This window comes from Pan troglodytes, chromosome 15, assembly GCF_028858775.2.
Source record: "Pan troglodytes isolate AG18354 chromosome 15, NHGRI_mPanTro3-v2.0_pri, whole genome shotgun sequence".
In the NCBI taxonomy this organism is placed as follows: Eukaryota; Metazoa; Chordata; class Mammalia; order Primates; family Hominidae; genus Pan; species Pan troglodytes.
The window spans coordinates 62,458,101-62,481,151 of NC_072413.2; the positions used below are offsets into that span (position 1 = coordinate 62,458,101).

The 23,051-nt window shown below is 40.3% G+C and overlaps 1 protein-coding gene across 21 annotated transcripts in view; it reads right to left on the reverse strand.

The window, feature by feature from the left end:
• The window catches only part of ZBTB25 (zinc finger and BTB domain containing 25), a 55,638-nt gene that overhangs the window by 29,151 nt on the left and 3,436 nt on the right, over positions 1–23,051 (reverse strand). For 7 of the 21 annotated variants that reach the window (XM_063793537.1, XM_016926221.4, XM_063793539.1 and 4 more), the window contains 3 exons: positions 20,715–20,837; positions 11,605–11,784; positions 7,008–9,303 (listed from right to left, as the gene is read on the reverse strand). In XM_063793537.1, the coding sequence (XP_063649607.1) occupies positions 8,169–9,303; positions 11,605–11,777 (1,308 nt within the window). In that variant the 5' untranslated portion in view covers positions 11,778–11,784; positions 20,715–20,837 and the 3' untranslated portion in view covers positions 7,008–8,168. Of the gene's footprint in view, positions 1–7,007; positions 9,304–11,604; positions 11,785–16,491; positions 16,807–19,193; positions 19,287–20,714; positions 20,848–23,051 lie in introns of those variants that run through there. The other 14 variants (XM_009427935.4, XM_003314371.5, XM_063793536.1 and 11 more) reach the window with 6 other exon arrangements.

Sequence of the window (23,051 nt, forward strand, 5' to 3'; positions counted from 1 at the left end):
TCCAAAAGTAGCTAAGCCCTAAATAATATTTACTATTAATGGTAATGCTGAATTCAAGTATAATGAACATTTTTTTAAAGGTACACTGGTGCCACCTTTTGGCCAGATTAAAAATTCACAGAAATTATAACCTACAATCTCAATTTCATGAAGAGACCTCTTTGGGGAGACAGTTATTTAGTTCAAACATTATATGAATAGATTCAAAACCGTCTTGCTGATTAATACATCTCTGATTTTTAATAATCACATTTTTTCCTTTTATTTCTAATAATCACATTTTTATCTTTTAAAAGCTGGGATCAAGGATAATACAAATAGAATTTAATTCTGAACACATCTCATACTCCAATACTTGCTCTAAACATGACTAGAATAGAAATCCCCCAAATTGGGTTTCTTTGTATTCTTTTATTCCTGACAACCATCACAAAACTTACTTTAAGGTCTTAGAAGGGTTGGTCAACCTCAGCTCTAATGACATTTTGAGGTACATATTCTGTATTGCGGGAGGCTGTCCTCTGCACTGAGATGTTTAGCAGCATCCCTGGACTCCACCTACTAGATGCCAGCAACAGCCTCCCTCATCGCCCACCCAACTGTGACAACCAAAAACATCTCCACATCGTCAAATGTCTCTATGGGGGGGGATAGCCCTGTGTAATGTTTATGTGTCCAAATGACTGGGCCATGGGGTGCCCCAATAGTTAGTCAAACATTATTCTGGGTGTGTCTGTGAGGGTGTTCTGGAGGGAGACAAAATCTGAATCAGTAGACTGAGTAAAGAAGATCACCCTCCCTGATGTGGGTGGCTCTCATTCCATCAGTTGAAGGCCAGAATAGAATAAAAAAAGAGACTTTCTCTGGCCTGACTGCTTGAGCTGCAATTATCGGTCTTTTCCTCCCTTTGGACCCAAATGGAAACATCAGCTCTTCTTGAGTTTCAAGCCTGCCAGCTTTTGGACTGGAACTTATGCCATAAGCTCTCCTGGTTCTCAGGTCTTCAAATTCAGACTGGAACATCACTGTCTCCCCAGCCTTTCAGCCTCCCAACTGCAGATCTTGGGACTTCTCAGCCTCCATAATTACATGAACCTATTCCTTATAATCAATCAATCTCTTTCTCTCTCTCAGTTCTACCTGTTGTTTCTTTCTTTTTCTGGAGAATCCTGACTAATATACCTCAGTTGAGAACTACTATTGTGGATCATGTTACTGGGGGCAAAAGGCGATACAGTAGACTGTAAATAGAGAAGAAAGAAGCAGCTGGGCGCGGTGGCTCACGCCTGTAATCCCAGCACTTTGGGAGGCTGAGGCAGGTGAATCACAAGGTCAGGAGTTCGAGACCAGCCTGGCCAACATGGTGAAACTCCGTCTCTACTAAAAATACAAAAAATTAGCCGAGTGTAGTGGCGGGAACCTGTAATCTCAGCTACTCGGGAGGCTGAAGCAGGAGAATAGCTTGAACCTGAGATGTGAAGGTTACAGTGAGCCGAGATCACTCCACTGTACTCCAGCCTGGGCAACAGAGCAAGACTCCATCTCAAAAAAAAAAAAAAAAAAAAAAAAAGAAGCAAAGCAAGAAACTTCTGGGGAATGACGAAATACTACCTTTCTTTCCAGAGACAGCAGTTGGAAAGCATTTGATTAGGATGTCAATTTTCTATTAACACAGATTATGGTTGGTAAGAATTAGGTCCACAAATGCATTTTTGCATCACACCTCCAAAATGTTACCCAGTACAAAGACTACTTGCCTCAACACTAGGAACACAACATTTGGCAAACACTGATGTAAAATAAGAACACATTCTATAAGCTAAGCTAATAAACTTGTTTTTGATTAAGTCACATTAATTTGTCTTGATAAAATATATGAAATTCATTGTTTCTTGCTCTGTCGCCAGGCTGGAGTGCAGTGGCGCAATCTCGGCTCACTGCAACCTCCGCCTCCCGGGTTCAAGCAATTCCCCTGCCTCAGCCCCCCTAGTAGCTGGGACTGCAGGCACGTGCCACCACACCCAGCTAATTTTTTGTGTTTTACTAGAGACAGGGTTTCACCATGTTGTCCAGGATGGTCTCGATCTCCTGACCTCATGATCCGCCCGCCTTGGCCTCCCAAAGTGCTGGGATTACAGGTGTGAGCCACCACACCCTGCCTTTTTTTTTTTTTTTTTTTTTTGAGACGGAGTCTCACTCTGTCGCCCAGGCTGGAGTGCAATGGCGCGATCTCGGCTCACTGCAACCTCCATCTCCCGGGTTCAAATGATTCTCCTGTCTCAGCCTCCCAAGTAGCTGGGACTACAGACGCACACCACCACACCTGGCTTATTTTTGTATTTTTAGTAGAGACAGGGTTTCGCCATGTTAGCCAGGCTGATCTTGAACTCCTGACCTCTGGTGATCCGCCCACCTCGACCTCCCAAAGTGCTGGGATTACAGGCATGAGCCACTGCCCCTGGCCAAAATTTTTGGCAGAGATGAGGTCTCACTATATTGCCCAGACTCCTGGGCCAGACTCCTGGTCTCGGACTCCTGGGCCTTGGCCTCCCAAAGTGCTGGGATTACAGGCATGAGCCACCATGCCCGGCAGATACACAACTTTCTAAAAGAATGTTTCTGAAGCAAATTCACAGTACATTAGGTGGATGAGTTTAGCCACACAATGTATTATTGATTTTGGTCTCCTGTATTAGCTATGTGTTACATGTACTTTGAAGATTTTTCAGTGGGTCTTTTTTATTGAACAAGTTTTTATTATCTAAGTTTATTTTAAAGTATAAGTTTATATTTGATCCATTCTGACTAAATGACTTTATTTAGCACAAAATAGAGGAGTTGATGACAGTTAATGTCAATTGCACCAGACCAATACTTAACTAATTAATCAAGTGCAGTACAAATACATACTGAAGCACAATGAATTCTTCCAAGTCTTCAAGACAAAAATCACAGTTTGTAATTCCTTGTATTTAAGACATCCAGGTTTGGGACTGTGCAATCTCACCAGTTTTCAAAATGTCCAACCATACAAACACAGAAGTTCAGCAGAGAGAAATCATTTACAGACTTCACTCTTAAGAAATCAAAAATTAATAATTTAAGTGCCACAAATCTATATGTAGTTCAAAACATATAAAGACACAAATTACATTATGAAAATTCTTCACATGGCCCATTTTTACATCAATTACTACAAAAAATGGACACTTATCAAGTATCTGACTCACAACATCAAGAATGTGCCTGTACAAATAAATGTTAACGAAATTACACATTTTTCACACTTTTTCCACGATTAATATGTATTTCCTTCAATTTTCAGTGAAGACTTTTCTAATAATACTATTATTACCTTCACCCCATTTCCTGTCCTCATCTACTATTTAGATCACCTACATCAAAGAAATAAAAATAGGCTGGGCCCAGTGGCCCATACCTGTAATCCCAGCACTTTGGGAGGCTGAGGTAGGCAGATCACGAGGTCAGGAGTTCGAAACCAGCCTTGCCAACATGATGAAACCCCATCTCTACTAAAAATACAAAAACTAGCTGGGTGTGGTGGTGCGTGCCTATAGTTCCAGCTACTCGGGAGGCTGAGGAAGAAGAATCGCTTGAACCTGGGAGGCGGAGGTTGCAGTGAGCCGAGATCGCACCACTGCACTCCAGCCTGGGCAACAGAGCGAGACTCCGTCTCAAAAAAGAAAAAAAAACAAAGGTATTTCTTTATTGTTTTTGTTCCTTTTCCTTTGTGTAAACAAAAACAATATATTTGGGAGAACTTTCAATAAAGCTGAAATTGACAAAGTTTTATTCCCAATAATGCCAAAGAACTAGTATCCTCCTTACTGAAGGCTAAAAAGAAACAATGATGATTAAATTACAGTAGAACAGGAATTCTAGCAACAGTATTGTTTCTAGTTATTTGTAAAAAATAACAATGAGTTATGTCAATTAGTTATTGAATATTAGATAGTACATTACTGCTTTTAAGAACATTTTAGAATTTATAGGCTGAAATACTAAAGTTAATAGGTCTAGCTACAGAATAAATGTCGTTTATATGGTTGATTTTAATCAATAATACTGAGAGAACTTAACACGTTTAATATAAATCCTCACAACACCCCTGTGAGGTAGGTATTGCTTACACCCACTTTACGGATGGGAAATCAGAAAGAGCAAGAAGTAACAATCTCAAGAGTTATAAATAAAAAAAATTTTTGTTTTCTTATAAGGCAGACTGTGCTGAGTTCTGATGATACGCTAATAAGAACAAATACTAAAACAGTCTCTATTTTTCTCCAGAAAACAACTGCGTGAGATTTCGAAAGAAGGAAAAATTTTAAGCTGACTCAAGGGGAAAATGTTTAGTATCTGCCTGATACACACGAAAGTGCATATGACATTTCCAGTTCCAAGCTTGGTAATCATTATGCAAACTGCACTATATTATTAGGGTACTGGCTAACAGTATAGCTCCATTTTGTGGAGATGTAGTCAAAAAATAAAGGTTTTAGCTGGAAGAACTTTTTTTTTTTTTGAGATGGAGTCTCGCTCTGTCACCCAGGCTGGAGTGCAGTGGTGCGATCTCCGCTCACTGCAACCTCCGCCTCCCGGGTTCAAGCTATTCCACTGCCTCAGCCTCTCGAGTAGCTGGGATTACAGGTGTGTGCCACCACACCCGGCTAATTTTTTGTATTTTTAGTAGAGACGGGGTTTCACTGTGTTAGCCAGGATGGTCTCGATCTTCTGACCTCGTGACCCGCCCGCCTCGGCCTCCCAAAGTGCTGGGATTACAAGCATGAGCCACCACGCCTGGCCTAGCTGGAAGAACTTTTAAAATACAAAGCAAATTTTCTCAGTGAGCAATCATGTCTTTAAAAAATAATACTCAGGGCACAGTGTTAGGCATATGACAGTTACTTTAAAAAATGCCTGCAGACCCGGGCGCGGTGGCTCATGCCTGTAATCCGAGGCAGGCAGATCATGAGGTCAGGAGCTCGAGACCATCCTGGCCAACATGGTGAAACCCTGTCTCTACTAAAAATACAAAAATTAGCTGGGCATGGTGGCACATGCTCAGGAGGCTGAGGCAGGAGAATCACTTGAATTCGAGAGGCGGAGGTTGCAGTGAGCTGAGATTGCACCACTGCACTCCAGCCTGGCGACACAGCACGACTGTCTCAAAAAAAAAAAAAAAAAAAAAAAGCCTGCAGAATAAATGAAAACAACAATAACAAAAACTGGGGGTCAGTCCCACACCACTATTCACTGCATCTCTGGAATTCAGCTTTTGGGATTTTTTTTCTATAAAATGAAGTTGATATTTTCCCACTTCCTAAACAGAATGAATGTTTTAAGGAACAAGGAAAGAGCATTTGCTTTGAATTTCTAATATTAAAAGGAACTATAAGAATAGAAATACAGTTAACCACTATTTTCTTAACTCTCAACGAACAGATATATTTCTGCTTTAAATCAGTGTTGTCTATCACGGCCAATCAGCTGCTAGCAAACTCTTACCATTTATCCAAACTCTGCCCTGAGGCACTTGCTGTCTTATCCAACCAACCATGTACAACTCTACCTCCACCCTTTAGCTATATACAAGGATTTCCTGTGTCAAAGAATAATGAGTGGGCCTGGCACGGTGGCTCACACCTGTAATCCCAGCACTTTGGGAGGCCGAGGCTGGTGGATGACCTGAGGTCAGTAGTTCCAGACCAGCCTGACCAAGATGGTGAAACCCTGTCTCTGCTAAAAACACAAAATTAGCTGGGTATGGTGGCGCATGCCTGTAATCCCAAGCTACTTGGGAGGCTAAGGCAGGAGAATCGCTTGAACCCAGGCGGCAGAGGTTGCAGTGAGCCGAGATCACGCCATTGCACTCCAGCCTGGGCAACAAGGGTGAAACTCCATCTTAAAAAAAAATTAAATTAAAAAAATAATAATAATGAGTAGGCAAACAGGGAAGAATATAGAGGAGAAAAATTATCTTAATAAGAACAATAGAATTTGAATTGAAGAAGGCTAGGAAATATATCTTAACTAGCCTAAAATACAAAAAAATCAATGTTAATACTTGTGTTCTTCCAATGAGATGACATTTTTGAGGGCAGTACAAATTTCAATAGTTGCTTAAGTGAATTGGTAGAAAAAAGTTTAAGATTAGACGAAGTTCTGACCCCAAAGAACATACATTTGTTTTAATTACTCCCAATACAATTGATCTTATCAAGTTAGATGTGCTCTCAACACACATCAGTCTTAACCATAGGAGCCTTTACTCACTTGTTTAAGGCAGAAACTCAACTGCCTTACACAATATCCAGTAGCTTTCTTCATTCAATCCTCAAGAAAAACTTACCACTTTGTAATTTACCTAAACTGTTTACCTAGAGAAAACCTTTGTGTCCTTAGAATTAGCTGGATTACTCTTTGAGCTCCCTCCTGATTGGACGCTGATGCTGTTGAATGTGTCAGGAAACGTCCTCAGAAGTGGAGGGAGCTCAAGAGTTTTGTAAGTGGTTAAATTCTAAGGCTCACAAACCAAATTTTTTAGATGTATTCAAATGCCTGTGAAGCTCAGAATTTAACAAGAGGGCAAAAAAAGATGAGTCTGTTTTATTATCCTTGACTATGCGGGGTTTGAAATTTAAACATTTCAGAAACAATTTAGATCTATCCTTTGTGGTGAAGCTTAACCAGCTATTTCCCAGGTATATAGAGTCGGGGAATCTGTTATTTATTCCATCAACTTTAATTTTCCTGGGGTTTTAGCTTTGTAAGTGTCACCATTATAAAAGAGAGTTAAGTTGATTTATAGAGGGAAAGCTAACATCATGGATCTTAAATGTAGTTATAGAACACTGAATGTATCCACTTTGCTGGTTTTATGGATCAGGAAAAAAGTGAAAACTGTGCCACTGAAAAATTACTTTTTCAGTGATTTTTAGAAAATTAAAATCAACCCAGGAAGCCCCAAAAATCCTGACGCTGAGGGTAGAAACATGATTTATATTTTATCATCATTCTCTTTCAACTCATGTAAACCTCTGGTCATAAAAATCTCAAATTACTTTTTAAGGTGTCTAAGAAAACACTCTAGACCAAGTTAACAACCCTGGGGTTTTTAGTCAATGCAGTTCTAGCTCAGTCTCTGTCTCTGCATGCTTATTTATCTATGTGTGTATATCTTACTGTTTCTTAAATATTTTTTAATGTCTCTCTGACTCTTCTCCCTTTAACTGTTTTTTTAATTAAAAATGAGATATACCACATCTGTAATCCCAGCACTTTGGGAGGCCAAGGCGGGCAGATGACGAGGTCAGGAGATCGAGACCATCCTGGCTAACACGGTGAAACCCCGTCTCTACTAAAAAAATACAAAAAAATTAGCTGGGCGTGGTGGCGGGCGCCTGTAGTCCCAGCTACTTGGGAGGCTGAGGCAGGAGAATGGCGTGAACCCGGGAGGCAGAGCTTGCAGTGAGCCGAGATCGCGCCACTGCGCCCCAGCCTGGGCGACACAGAGAGACTCTGTCTCAAAAAAAAAAAGAGGTATACTCAATGTTAAAAAGTAAAGAGAAGCCATGTAGGTAAGATGTTGTGGAGCTAGTAGTTAAAAAATAAAACTACTCATGATTTGGTATATCTTAAAATAAATTTTTATACATTATAACATATGTATAACATACAGTTATGCATTAAAGTAACTATTAATTTCCTATATGGAAGAAAATATTTAAAAATAATCCTGGTAGGAGTGAATTCATGTGAAATGTAGGCAGAAGTGATAGTTTAGAATATGCTTTAAAACAGATTTCATTTACTTTATATTCAATTTGATTTTACTGATTCTATAACTGGAAAAACTTAGAAATTCTATAAATAACTATTTAAAGTTTCCATATTTCTACATTGATTTCTGATTTCTAAACTGTTATTTCGTTTGTGAAAAGTTCACAGTAGTAATTGAATGTTACATTTTAATAGCCACATATTAATATGTCTTATGAGAAGATCTAATATATACAACCTTAAAACCATGCATAAGCTGTGAAGAAAAAAAGTCAATGAAACTTGAGGAGGAAAATAATTTATGAATAAAAAATGCCACGCAAATTTTCTTTTTCAGAATTGGTATAAAAATTCTGAAAGAGAAGCTGCTACTCAACTAGGATAGTATCCACATTTTCTTGTGTGAGCTCTGACTCTAAGGCACAAGGCAAGTCTAAGTGTTCTTGTGACAAGCGAGAACTTTTCAGGGAGACATCAGACCAGCTGTCACAGTATGGCTGAAATCTCTGGGCCAATGCATTACCAAACCTTTGGCATCGGTTATATCTGTAAGATTTACCTTTGTGTGTATACATGTGTTCCAACAATTGGCTCTTTCGAGGGAATTTATGACCACAGATGGTACAGCTCATTTTTCTTTTCCTTGAAAAAGAAAAATTACAGTTTAATTCTACTGGCTCTGTGTCTTTGGAGATCAAAGATACTTGACTGATCTGCAAAGGCTCTGTGGTACCCCGGTTGGTGTGGTCTGGCTGCTGTTCATTCTCCTTAACAATGAAGGAGCTGAGCCTGCGGCATTCAAGGGCCTCGCTGTTTTCATTAAGGGGATGCACTTCACCAAGGTCATTACTTTCCAGAATGGAAGCAGGGACACCGAATGGCAGGGATCCAGACACATGTGTATGGAGATGTTGCCTTAGGTTACTACGGGAATCAAAACGTTCCCCACAGTAATGGCATAAGTGTATTTTGATACTGTTTTCAGTAAAAGTGGGGCCTGTCACCTCTGATGAGGGTGAGGGGTGGCTCTGGGAGATCACAGATTCTGGGTCACATCTCTCCTGCTTGATGGAAACTGGGGGCTTCTGGTGCTCCTCCAGGGCCTGGGTGGCAGGACAGGCCCTCTGCTGGTCTGCAGTGCCATCATCCAGACCAATAGCAAGAGACAACTGCAACTGGGGGTGGTCACCCTGGACAGCAGCTCTGTTTCCACTGTTACTGGAAGGAGCTTCTTTGACCTCCAGTCCTTGTTTGACAACTGTTTTTTGGGTTGTTGAGATCTGAATGCCATATAAATTTGAGGACTGCACAGTCTCTGGTGAGAACACTTGATTCATTTCAGTTGCAATGTGAGAAAGGTAGTCGGCGTGAAGAAATCGAATCCCTTCCTCCAAACGACTATGATCCACAATCTGTTTTGGCCCTTTCCCCGTGTACATAATGTGCAACAAATAGCTGAATATGTCAGGTTGGATGTCAGTTGGTTGTATTTTTATGCATTCACTGTTAAAAACAAAAACAGACCCACAAGAAATGAAACACAACCTAGCTGGCCTTTCAGTTAACAGTATAGTCTGAGACTAAAGCAATTTCTTCCTAAGAAGTTCGAACCTAGCAATCTGCCTTAATAAAACATGGCAACAAAGGCTTAAACTTTCATTTTATACCAACTTTATGGCCTAGCAAAAAGTCTTCATGTATTCAATCTACTGCCTAAAGTTAGGAAACACAGACATACATTCTGAATAGTTCAACATTAATCAAGTGACTCCTAAGTGATATGCACTATACTAGATGCCAGCGGTAGAAAACTGATGAATAAAATAGGTACCTGCTCTTAAGGAATTTAACAGTCTATCAAGTAAACGATCAAAAGAACTAAAAACAGGGACTCAAACAGATACCTGTATGCCAATGTTCACTGCAACATTACTTACAGTAGCCAAAAGGTAGAAAGAAGCTGAGTGTTCACCAAAAGATGAGTGGATAAACACAAGATGGCTTACACACACAATGGAATATTATTCAACCATAAAAAGAAGGAAGTTCTGATACATGCTACAACATGGAGAACCCAGAAAATATCATGCTAAGTAAAATAAGCCAGACACAAAAGAACAAGTATTATATAAAATATCTAGAATAGGCAAATTCATAGAGATAGAAAGTAAATTAGCGGTTTCTGGGGGTTGAGAGGGTGAGATGGGGAGTTATTGCTTAATGGGTACAAAGTTTCTGTTTGGGGTGATAAAAAAGTTTTGGAAATAGACAGTGGTAATGGTTGTACAACATTGCGAATGTGATTATCACCACTGCATTGTATAATTAAAAATGGTTAAAATGGCAAATTTTATATGTTTATAGCCACAATAAAGATATCTTAAAACTTCTGAAAGAATCTATTGAAATCAGCAGGGTGCGGTGGCTCACGCCTGTAATTCCAGCACTTTGGGAGGCCGAGGCAGGTGGATCATCTGAGGTCAGGAGTTCAAGAGGAGCCTAACCAACATGGTGAAACCCTGTCTCTACTAAAATTACAAAAAATTAGCCGGGTGTGGTGGCGCACACCTGTGGTCCTAGCTACTAGGGAGGCTGAAGCAAGAGAATTGCTTGAACCTGGGAGGCGGAGGTTGCAGTGAGCTGAGATCATGCCACTGCACTTCAGCCTGGGCACCACTGCACTCCAGCCTGGGTGACAGAGCTAGACTCCGTCTCAAAAAAAATAAAAATAAAAAATAAAAAAACAAAAGTGTTATATGAAACAAAAATTAACAGCTTAGTGACTAAAAGCATAGACATAGCTTCAGACAAATCTGCATCTAACTTATTAGCTGTATAATCCTGCATGGGCACGTTACTTAACTCAGTCTCAGTTTTCTTTTCCCTGAAATAGGGACAGCAGTAGAATTTACATTATAGGGCAAATACTTAGTGCTTGGGTATGGGATAAGCCTTCAATAAATTTTAGCTATTCTTTCCTTTTTCTTTTTTTTTTTTTTTGAGACAGAGTCTCGCTCTGTCACCCAGGCTGGAATGCAGTGGCGCGATCTCGGCTCACTGCAACCTTCACCTCACAGGTACAAGCAATTCTCCTGCCTCAGCCTCCCGAGTAGCTGGGACTACAGGCACCCACCACCATGCCTGGCTAATTTTTGTATTTTTAGTAGAGACAGGGTTTCACCATATTGGCCAGGCTGGTCTCGAACTCCTGACCTTGTGATCCGCCCACCTTGGCCTCCCAAAGTGCTGGGATTACAGGCGTGAGCCACGGCGCCCAGCCAAGTTTAGCTATTCTTACTTTCATTCTTATTTTCCATTATGGATCCTACACACTGAGTTTAATTACTAATGAATAAAAAATTATTATAATTTGGCCAGGCACGGTGGCTCATGCCTGTAATCCCAGCACTTTGGGAGGCTGAGGCAGGTGGATCACCTGAGGTCAGGAGTTTGAGATCAGCCTGGCCAACATGGTGAAACCCTGCCTCTACTAAAAATACAGAAATTAACCGGGCGTGGTGGCAGGCGCCTGTAATCCCAGGTACTCGGGAGGCTGAGGCAGGAGAATCGCTTGTACCTGGGAGGCAGAGGTTGCAGTGAGCCGACACTGAACCATTGCACTCCAGCCTGGGTGACAGAGCAAGACTCTGTCGCCAAAAAAAAAAAAAAAAAAAAAAAAAAAAAAAAATTATAATTTTACTTCTTAGTGTGACTCCGTAAGAAAGAATTTCCAAAATGATATTATAATAAAGCTTATATAAATCACAATATTAAAAATTCTTATTTACAAAAACACATCCTTACCTTGTTTGGTGAATAAATATCATCTTGAAATAGTTAGAAAAAGCAGCAAGCACCGCTCTGTGGGCTTTGAAGTAAACATCTCCAATTGCAACTGTGCAATCACACAGAAAACCAAATTCTCGCTGCATGTTCAGCTGCTGGAGGAGAACAAGGCTATGGCTGGCAGTGTCCATTGTGGTTCTGAAAAAAAGGACAAGATAAATGTAGATAGGTGTGTACGTATATACGCATTATTTTTTATTAATACAAAATTGTCTACAGTTCACACAAACCTACAGAGTAACAAGGAGATCTAAATTTAAATGAAATTATTCAAGTTTTCAATCCTATTACTTTCACTGCAAACACGGCTAACACTAAATTCCTCCATTATGACAACTGATATAAACTCTGCTGAACCATAAAATATGACCCTTTTTCATCTGGTAAGAAGATAGCTTGGTATGAGTGACACATGAAGACAGACCTGTCCTTTTCCATCTATGTGAACACAATGTTTCTAATCTTGTTTCCTCATTAGAAAAATGAAAATGAGATACTGATTCCTGCCTCAGAGTTAAATAACTTATGCGAAAATCATGTTGTAATGGAAACTGCTATTCGATGTTAGCTATAAATGTTAATAACATAACACGGTATCCTGGCTGAGCTAGAGATGTCACTCCTCCTCAGGGATCCTCTGGTGCTCAGGGGATACTGGCTTCCCAACTCTCATCAAATGTTTGGGGGACTTATCATCACAGTAGCTCAGGAACTCTTAAAATAGATGTCAAGCCACATCCCCAATTTATTTGTGGCCCAAGAGCCTCCTGAGAAAGAACTTAAGCTGGCGCAGTGGCTCATGCCTGTAATCCCAGCACCTTGGGAGGATGAAGCAGGAGGGTTGCTTGAGCCCAGGTATTGGAGACCAACCTGAGCAATATAGTGAAACCTCATCTCCACAAAAAATAAAACAATTAGCTAGGTATGGTGGCATGCACCTGTACTCCCAACTACTTGAGGGGCTAAGGCAGGAGGATCACTTAAGCCTGGGAGGTCAAGGCTGCAGTGAGCTGTGATCACACCACTGCACTCCAGCCTGGGCAACAGTGAGACTCTGTCTCAAAAACACACACACACACACACAAAAGAAAGAACTTAAACCCTGATCTCAACTGGATTCAGACGCATATTATAATGTAGGTTCCCAAAGGAAGTAAAAGGCAAGGTGGAACAACTGCGGGGAAGCCTATATGAGGAAGAACATGCAGAATTCTGGCCAAGAAGCCGAGTATAAGCAGCAAAAACATTCAGAAGTGCCCTGGTTTCAGGCAGGTGGCAGACTGTACATCATCTTCTCTACCCTACTGTGGAGAGAGCCCTGGTACTTTAGGCAGAAGGTAGCTGTAGTATAAAGGGCATCATTGGGTGGCCAGAACATCCTTTGAAAGAGCAGACACTGAAAAAGAGAATGAGGTTTCCACACCAGCCAGCCAGACCAAGGTCTAAGGAGGTCAGTGATGTAATGCAGGGTTAGCCGTCTACCCAAGACTGGCAGTGGCTTGGGCAGCAGACAGCTAAGTGATCGGTAATATAATAAATATAGCTAACATTTTATAGTGCTTCCTATGTGTCAAAAATTAGCCAGGCATGGTGGTGCATGCTTTGGTCCCAGCTACTTGGGTGGATGTGGCAGGAGGATAGCTTTAGCCAGGAAGATTGAGGCTACAGTAAGCCATGATCATGCCACTGCACTTCAGCCTGGGTGACACAGCAAGACCCTATCTCAAAAAAAAAAAAAAAAAAAAAAAAGGCAGACTCTATTAAAACTACATATTTAATGTACTGATGTGGAATAATCCCCAAGTTATATTATTATTATTATTATTATTTGAGACGGAGTTTTGCTCTTGTTGACCAGGCTGGAGTGCAACGGCTCCATCTCAGCTTACTGCAACCTCCGCCTCCTGGGTTTAAGCGATTCTCCTGCCTCAGCCTCCCGAGTAGCTGGCATTACAGGTGCCCGCCACCATGCCCAGCTGATTTTTGTATTTTTAGTAGAGACGGGAGTTCACCATGTTGGCCAGGCTGGTCTCAAACTCCTGACCTCAGGTGATCTGCCCACCTCAGCCTCCTAAAGGCATGAGCCACCGTGCCTGGCCTAACAAACTAAAAATCTGTATTGACAATTTCAGCATGTGAAAAATGTGTCTTAGAATCAATGAAATGGTTCATATTGAAGCATCTTAAACTAGCCTGATAAATTGTCTCAAAAAAAAAAAAAACAAAAAACCAAACCCTCGGATCATAAACATTTTCACCACCAGTTCTTCCCATTATATTGAACTACTGAACCATAGGGAAATGAGACATAGCACACTAATAAGCCACCCATACAGGAATCTTATGGTTAATGGTCTGTTGGTAACAGTTAAATTCTTCACTTATTCAACAGATATTTTTGAAGAGCAATTTAATAAAGAAAAAATGTGTAAAAGCCTGCATTGTACAAGGCGTGGAGACAGAAAAAAATGACAAGATGCTACACTCAAGATTACAGGCTCACAAGAAAGATAAAACATCAAACCATAATTATAATATGAAATAAATGCATTCAGTAGCACAGAGCAGTTAGAGAACATGCTATCAGAGGGAGATAAACACAGGCAACTTGATGGGAAACAAGGCCAGGCAGAAAAAATAAAATGAATAAAATTACTGGGAAGAATATGAATAGATAACAGAAGGATTCAGCTTGGCATAGAAAAAAAAAGTAACAGAAATAATGAGATGTGGTCAGCTCACAAAGGATACTGAATATAAGACTAAAAAGTAGTGTCGTGTTTGAAGTGAACTATGTAAGATGTTTGAGTAAGAACAGCATGATCAGTTAACTTACTCTGTGGGAGGGAGAACAGAGCGTGGTAGTTAAAGCTTGAACTAAAATCAGACAGCTTAAAATTTTAGCTCTGCCATTTACTAGCTGCGTGGTCTTGGCAAGACACTTAACTCTCTGGGCCTCCATTTCACTTATAAAATATGGACAATGACAGTATCTAACTTATAGGTTATTTGAATTTAATGATATAATGCACTTAGAAACAGTGGGCCCACAGTTAGTGCCTAATAAATACTAGGCATTATCATCATCACCATCATTAGGCGTGAGTAAAGACTGCTCTAATAGCAACATATAAAAAATATTAGCAAGGGAAAAGGCATGGAGAAAGACTGGCTAGGAGCCTACTATGGTATCAAAGTAATCGCAGTGGGAATGAAGGAAGGAATACAAGAGATACATCAGACACAAAACTGACATGACTTGTCACCACAGAGATCAAATCAAAGGTGAGTCTCAGAATTCCAGCTTGGGTAATTGGAAGAATTCATCCATTCCTTCAGATTACATTTTCAGAGTAACTGCCATGTGCTAGGTGTTGATATAAAGGCAGAGTCCCAGAACATTAGAGAAGTACAGAAACCGTCTTGATAAGAGGTTCTGAGACCCCACCTCAAAAAAAAAAAAAGAAGAAGAAGAATAGGGGTTTCACTTCAGACACTCTGAGCTCCAAGTGTCTACCGGGTATCTAAGTAGAAATGTTTAGTGATCAGCGGAGACAAGAAGCAGGACAGGGCTCTAGAGAGAGCAGAGCCAGAGAGGGAGAAGAGGCCTCTGAAACGACAAGGCTGAAGTAACCAAGTATGAAAATAATAAAGTAGACTAAAAAGTAGAATGAAATAAGAGGGAAAAAAGCTAAGAATGAATCTTTGGAAAACAGAAAAGACACAATAAGACAGAGGAGGAGAAACAAGAAAACATCGTCATTGAGGAAAGGCAATGACCTTGCAGAAAGGAGATGGCAATGGTGCAAAATACTGAAGAGAAACATGGGGGTGAGGCCCATTACAAACATGTTGAGTGTACTGACCAAAAGATCCCTGGTAACCTCTGACAATAGTACAGGAAAGCAGCAAGGGCCAAATATCTGACTGCAGGGGATATTAGAAACCAGAGGCTAGGCCGAGCGCAGTGGCCCACGCCTGTAATCCCAGCCCTTTGGGAGGACAAGGTGAGTGGACCACTTGAGGCCAGGAGTTTGAGACCAACCTGAACCACATGGTGAGACCCCATCTCTACTCAAAATACAAAAATTAGCCAGGTGTGGTAGCACATGCCTGTAATCCCAGCTACTTGGGAGGTTGAGGCAGAAGAATCACTTGAACCCAGGAGGCTGAGGTTGCAGTGAGCTGAGATCCACTGCACTCCAGCCTGGGCAACAGAGCGAGACTCTGTCTCAAAAAAAAATAAAAAAATAAAAATAAAGAAACCAGAGGGTATAAAGCTTAGACACAGACATGACAGGACAGGACATTAAGGAAGCTGCAGATCAGAAGACCCAAACATACCTCTTCCCTTTACATATGAAAGAAACCTGGAGTAATAAACTCTGAAACTTACATAGAGCACTGAAGTTTACAGAGAACTTTCATATACAATAACTTATTTCTCTACTTCAGATTAGATAATTTCTATTAATCTATCCTCAAATTAAATGACTTATCTGTCATATCTGATCTGTTAAATCTATTCAAGATTGTTTCAGATATTGTATTTTCAGATGTAAAATTTTCATTTCATTCTTTTTTAAAGTTTCTAATTCTCTGCTGAGATTTCCTATTTGTTCACATATACAACATTTTGCTTTACATCCTTGAGCATAGTTATAATAGCTGCTTTAAATCTTCTCTGCTAAATCCAACCTTTGGCTCATTATGGGGTCAGTCTTCACTGATTAGGGTGATTGTTTCTGGATTATAGTCTAGATATTGTGATTAATACAATTCACTCTAGATTCTGTAATATTCTTCCAAAGAGTGTTTGTGTTTTTGTTTTTTGCAGACAATTACCTTAGCTGGACTTAAACTCCAAGTTCTGCCTCCCCTATGGTGGACAGCAGCTGAAATCTCTGCTCCTTTAGCCTTAAGTGTGCTGTTTGGAGGCTGCTCCACACATGTACAGTTGAGGGGTTTGCAAGAAATTCAAGCAGAGTTTATAAACAGTGTTTGGGGTTCTGCCACTCCAACATTCTTTCTAGGATTTTCTCCTGCACTTTCCAGCTGCATGATCACTGTGAGCTCTGTCCTCTTTTCTTCAAGAGATTACAGGTTGTTATTACAGTTGTAGCCACCTCTTCATATCACCAGCTGGGACCTTATGCCAGTCTAAAAGCCATAAAAATGGAAGCTTATTCATTGCTGTTCTCCTCTTCCAGTTGCAGACCTCAATCTAGTTTTTGTAATTCTCAAATGCCATCTATTAATTTTTAAAACTTTTATCAGCTGGGCGTAGTGGCTCATGCCTGTAATCCCAGAACTTTGGGAGGCAGAGGCGGGCAGATCACCTGAGGTCGGGAGTTCGAGACCAGCCTGGCCAACATGGAGAAACCCCATCTCTACTAAAAATACAAAATTAGCCGGGTGTGGTGGCACATGCCTGTAATCCCAGCTACTCTGGAGGCTGAGGCAGGTGAATTGCTTGAACCTGGGAGGCAGAGGTTGCAGTAAGCTGAGATCACGCTACTGCACTCCAGCCTGGGCAACAAGAGCGAAACTCCATCTCAAAAGGGGAAAAAAAAAAAAAAAAAAAAGTGTATCAAGTTTATAGTTATCTGCAGGAAATTGTCCTGATAGGAACTATTCAACCATTACCTCCTCCCCCAACATTGTGTTCTTTTTAAACGAAAGCAATTTATTAGAAAATAAATAAAAGAATGGCTACTCCATAGGCAGAGCAGCCCTACTCAACCATTACTGTTTATCAGCAGGTCTAAAAAGCTGTGGTCTCAAGATCCACTCACACTCTAAAAAGTTATTACAGACCAGTCGCGGTGGCTCACGCCTGTAATCCCAGCACTTTGGGAGGCCAAGGCGGGCGGATCACAAGGTCAGGAGTTCAAGATCAGCCTGGCCAACATGGTGAAACCCCATCTCTACTAAAAATACAAAAAAAAAAGCCGGGCACAGTGGCGTGTGCCTGTAATCCCAGCTACTCGGGAGGCTGAGGCAGGAGAACTGTTTGAACCGGGACCTGGGAGGAAGAGGTTGCAGTGAGCCGAGATCACACCACTGCATTCCAGCCTGGGCTACAGAGCGAGACTCCGTCTCAAAAAAAAAAGTATTACAGATTGTGAAGAGCTGTTGTTTATATAGGTTATATTTATCAATATTTACTATATTCAAAATTAAAAGAAATTTTAAAATATTTAAAATAGCAATAAACCCATTACATATTAACATATTTTCCTAAAAAATTTTTCAAAAACAAGTGAGAAGGGTGATATTAATTTACATTTTGCAATCCTCTTTAATATCTGGCTTTAACAGATACAGCTGGACTCTCTTATCTGATTCTGCATTCAATCTGTTGTCATCTGTTGTTTTGGTTCAAGTATATTGAGAATCTGTTCTTACATAAGGGAGATCCTTATTGACCCATGAAACCTCCAGTGGCTCCTTGGACTACACTTTGAGAACCACTGCCCTACACTATCTTTTTTTCTTTTAAATCTTGTGAGGTAATAGAGCAGGTACTATCAGCTCTATTTTATGGCTGAGAAACCACAGGCTCAGACAAGGCAGGAAACATACCTGAAGTCAAACAACTAGCTATTAAATGGTGCTGATAATACATCAAGACTGAGTTTAAACCCAGGGCCCTTTCTTCAAAACCCCATCTAGAACTTTCAACATTTACACTGTTGGCAGATTTTGCAAATATGTTGAATCAAATAAGGGAGTAAACTTTTCAAGTGTATAAAATGAAACAAATTAAAATCTATTTTAAAAAAACACCAAGTACACATGAGGTGCATTCAAACTTGTTTTGCATAATAGGAGATCTTTGATGTTGTAATATACCAGATTTTACTTCAAATCAATAGCCCCATTCCACTGAGTTATTAGAACATTTTCTAATACAACCTACTCTGCAAATTATTAGCTAGACTTTTTGTATAGCCTTTGCTCATCATTCTTTGACTGTCTATTTTATTTTCTCTAGTATGTGAAATAGCTAAAGTTTCCCATGAATACAGAAAGAGCTTAGAAGTTACATTTGAGAATTTCTGGTGAGAATTTTAAGATGTGAGAGAAATTATGGAAAAATAAAGTATCATTTTATTATACTTATAAATACCAGAATCAAAATATAAGAGTGCTACATTTTTTAAAGTTTTATCTGTTATCAAAGTGATACATTATCATAATAGTTTTAGCATTGATATTTAAGAGATTACAAAAACCTTCTTTACCTTCTAGATTGTAGTAACTCTGGATTACTTCAAATTAAGATGGAACAACTTTATACTAGTATCTATGTTTGTTTAAAGCTGGCTTGATATTCAACACATATCTTTGATTCTTATGTATTTAGAAAAATCTACTGTACTAGACTGGACTCTCAGATCTATGGTAGCCAGCCTGATATCCTGGACTACACAGCTCTTCATTCTCTCAGGCTGTAAGAATCCTTAATAAAAAAGGAACAAAAAGAGCAAGACGACTGTTTCTGTAGGAAAACAGTCTTAGGTATTTTCTCTGTCAATGCTTACCACTGAGACTTTATGATGAATTTTCATTCAGACAAGGAGACAGGAAAGTTGGCAGAGGAATATGTACATCTTTTTTGAGCTACTTACTCATGGCTATAAATACAAAGGCAAAAGCAAAATATTTCAAGTGCCATATGATAAAAGACTTTATATAGCGACTAACTTTTTAATGGAACTTTCACATGACTGTAGAGGTGTGACATTTAATTATGTAGAGAATGAAAGAATGTTTGTAGAAATCATTTTATCCTGAAACAGAGGTTCTTATTGCTGACTATACTGTAAAACCTTCTATGCAGAGCTGTATTGATGTCTGAGTCCCAACCCAGGCTTAGCCCAAACAGAATTGAATTGCTAGGGGTGAGGCACAGATTCTTGTTTTTTTTTTTTTTTTTTTTTTTTTGAGACGGAGTCTCGCTCTGTCGCCCAGGCTGCAGGCTGGAGTGCAATGGCGCGATCTCGGCTCAATGCAACCTCCGCCTCCTGGGTTCAAGTGCTTCTCCCGGACTCAGCCTCCTGAGTAGCTGGGATTACAGGTGCCCATCACGCCTGGCTAATTTTTGTATTTTTAGTAGAGATGGGGTTTCGCCACGTTGGCCAGGCTGGTCTTGAACTCCTGACCTCAGGTGATCCGCCTGCCTTGGCCTCCCAAAGTGCTGGGATTACAGGCGTGGGCCACTGTTGCCGGCCAGATTGTTTATTTATTTATTTATTTTTATTTTTATTTTTTTGAGACAGAGTCTCACTCTGTTGCCCAGGCTGGAGTGCAGTGGCACGATCTCGGCTCACTGCAAGCTCCGCCTCCCGGGTTCGCGCCATTCTCCTGCCTCAGCCTCCCGAGTAGCTGGGACTACAGGTGCCCACCACCACACCCGGCTAATTTTTTTGTATTTTTAGTAGAGACGGGGTTTCACTGTGTTAGCCAGGATGGTCTCGATTTCCTGACCTCATGATCCACCCGCCTCGGCCTCCCAAAGTGCTGTGATTACAGGCGTGAGCCACCGCGCCCAGCCCAGATTCTTTTTTTAAAAAGCTTCCCAGGTGATTCTAACGTGACTGCTCAGTTAAGAACCACTGCCTCAGAAGAACACGGGACCAAGGAAACCCAAGAAATTATTTCACACTCTACAATTACATTGATATTTAAGAGACAATAAAAACTTTCTTTACTTTCTAGATTGTAGTAACTCTGGATTAGTTCAAACTAAGTAAGATAGAACAACTTTATACTAGTCTCTATAAATAAACAATTCCGTAAGAGTGTTCAAAGTATGGAAATTATGTTGACTACATTAAATGAACAAATATAAACAACTGTAATTCTAATTGTAACCTTAAAATATTGGCCAGATTAAGAAACAAAAGTGCTCCATGGCCAGGCATGGTGGCTCGCTCCCAGCACTTTGGGAGGCCAAGGCAGGTGGATTACCTGAGGTCGGGAGTTCGAGACCAGCCTGACCAACATGAAGAAACCCCGTCTCTACTAAAAATACAAAATTAGCCAGGTGTGGTGGCACATACCTATAATCCCGGCTACTCGGGAGGCTGAGGCGGGAGAATCGCTTGAACCCAGGAGGCAGAGGTTGTGGTGAGCTGAGATTGTGTCATTGCACTCCAGTCTGGGCAACAAGAGTGAAACTCCATCTCAAAAAAAAAAAAAGAAAAAGAAAAAAAAGAATCAAAAGTGCTCCTAAACTGGCAGGATGGGCATGGGTGGGGGGGTGGAGGAACACACTATTTTCAGACTTCTTTTCAAATAGTATTTAGGAAAAAGAAATATTTACTCTCTTACTCCATTACACCTAGATTGGATTTCATAACACCTAAAAATGATACAGAAATTCTAAATCTGAAAATACTGTTTGAGGTAAAATCTGCTGTAATTCCAGACATCTGCTTATTAAGATCTACTGAGAATGTTAGCAAAGAGGGTATGGAGGGGGTAGATGAAACAGGAAGAGTAGTTATGCTCTAGAAACCTTTAATGGAACTGGGAAACGTTAGTTTGGGGCCTCCTGCCTGTTGGCAGACATAGCCAACCTCCAAGCACCTCTAATTCCCATCTAACCAATATTACATTGTAGGATGCCTGATAAAGCCAAGCACACAAGAATACTAACAACAGTAAGCACAAATTGTTAATAGACCTTTAAAAAAAATCAGAACCCACAGAAAGAAAGGAAAAGATTCCTCTCAGTCCATTAAAGACAAACCAAATTTCTAAAAGAAAAAATAAGGTACTCAAAGGACAGGAGAAAGATGGAAAATTATAATGCTAGTACAGACCGAGAATACAGTACAGGCAAGAGTAACTAAAACTTCTGGATACAAGTAAACCAATACTTCTTTCGCAATGGAAGTATACTCCCATGTACACACTACTCAAGTGGGCTAATAAAAACCTTTGCTTAAAGTGCTTGGAGATTTCAGAAAAAATAAAACATCCATGCATGACTGATTTGTAACCACAGAAGAAATGAATTAGAAAAATATAAAAAATAACTGAACACTCTAAGCACTTTTTCTCCCAATAAAGCAAAAAAAAAAAAAAAAAAAAAAAAAAAAAAAAAGAGAGAGAGAGAAAGAAAATTCCTGCTAGCAAAGGGAAAGCAGAAGGGTAAATAAATGCCTATAATCCCAGCACTTTAGGAGGCCGAGGAGGGTGGATCACCTGAGGTCAGAGTTCAAGACCAGCCTGGCCAATATGGTGAAACCGTCTCTACTAAAAATACAAAAATTAGTTGGGCGTGGTGGCAGACGTCTGTAATCCCAGCTACTTGGGAGGCTGAGGCAGAAGAATTGCCAATAAGGGGGAAAAACTCAAATGTCCATGGATAGTCAAATGGATAAAGAAAACATGGACCAGGCGCAGTGGCTCACACCTATAATCCCAGCACTTTGGGAGGCCAAGGTGGGCGGATCACTTGAGGTCAGGAGTTCAAGACCCGCCTGGCCAACATGGCGAAACCCTGCCTCTACTAAAAATACAAAAATTAGCCAGGTGTGGTGGCAGGCGCCTGTAATCCCAGCTACTCGGGAGGCTGAAGCCAGAGAATCGCTTGAATGCAGGAGGCGGAGGCTGCAGTGAGCCGAAATTACACCACTGCACTCCAGCCTGGGTGACAGAGGTAGACTCTGTCTCAAAAAACAAACAAAAAAAACCCCAGAAGTATAAATAAATTTAATCAATAATCCTGAAACTGATGTTTGTTACAAACACTTTCTTCTTCCTCCTCTATCCCTAAGCAGGTTCAAGTAGCAATATCTTTCCTTTTTAGGGAGAATACTATTCTGGTTATTTTCAAAACCTATTATTATAATAAATACTATATGCAAGGCCTTGTGCTAAGTGCTCTATATACACTATCTCTTAAAATCCTCACTGTGATGACTAATGTATTATTTTCATTTCCCTTTTACAAATGAGGAAAAATCCTAAGCTTAGGACACACAATCAGCAAATAGTATAAAGTGGAGATAAAAAGCCAGGTCTGTCTCCATAGCCTGTGCTAATAAACTGGAGCAATATTTTCTTAGCTTTCTCTTCTTAAAAGACTGAAGTTCACACGCTATTTGGAATAAATACACAGAAAAGGGGCACAGGAAGTGGTGTAGAAAGAAGCACTTTATAACTTATCAAGATAAGAGCACCTGCACTGCTTTTTTAAAACAAGGAAAAACCCTGCAATAATATAAAACCCCCAACTCTTTTCTGGCCCTGTTATTGCTAAAATGGACAAGTTGGTCAGGCACCACCTACGGACCATAGCAAATAAATCACTTTGGTTCAGTGGTGGGGAGGGCATTATGCAACACTTCCCAGCACAGCCCTGGCCAGGATATTTTACGGCCAAGGCA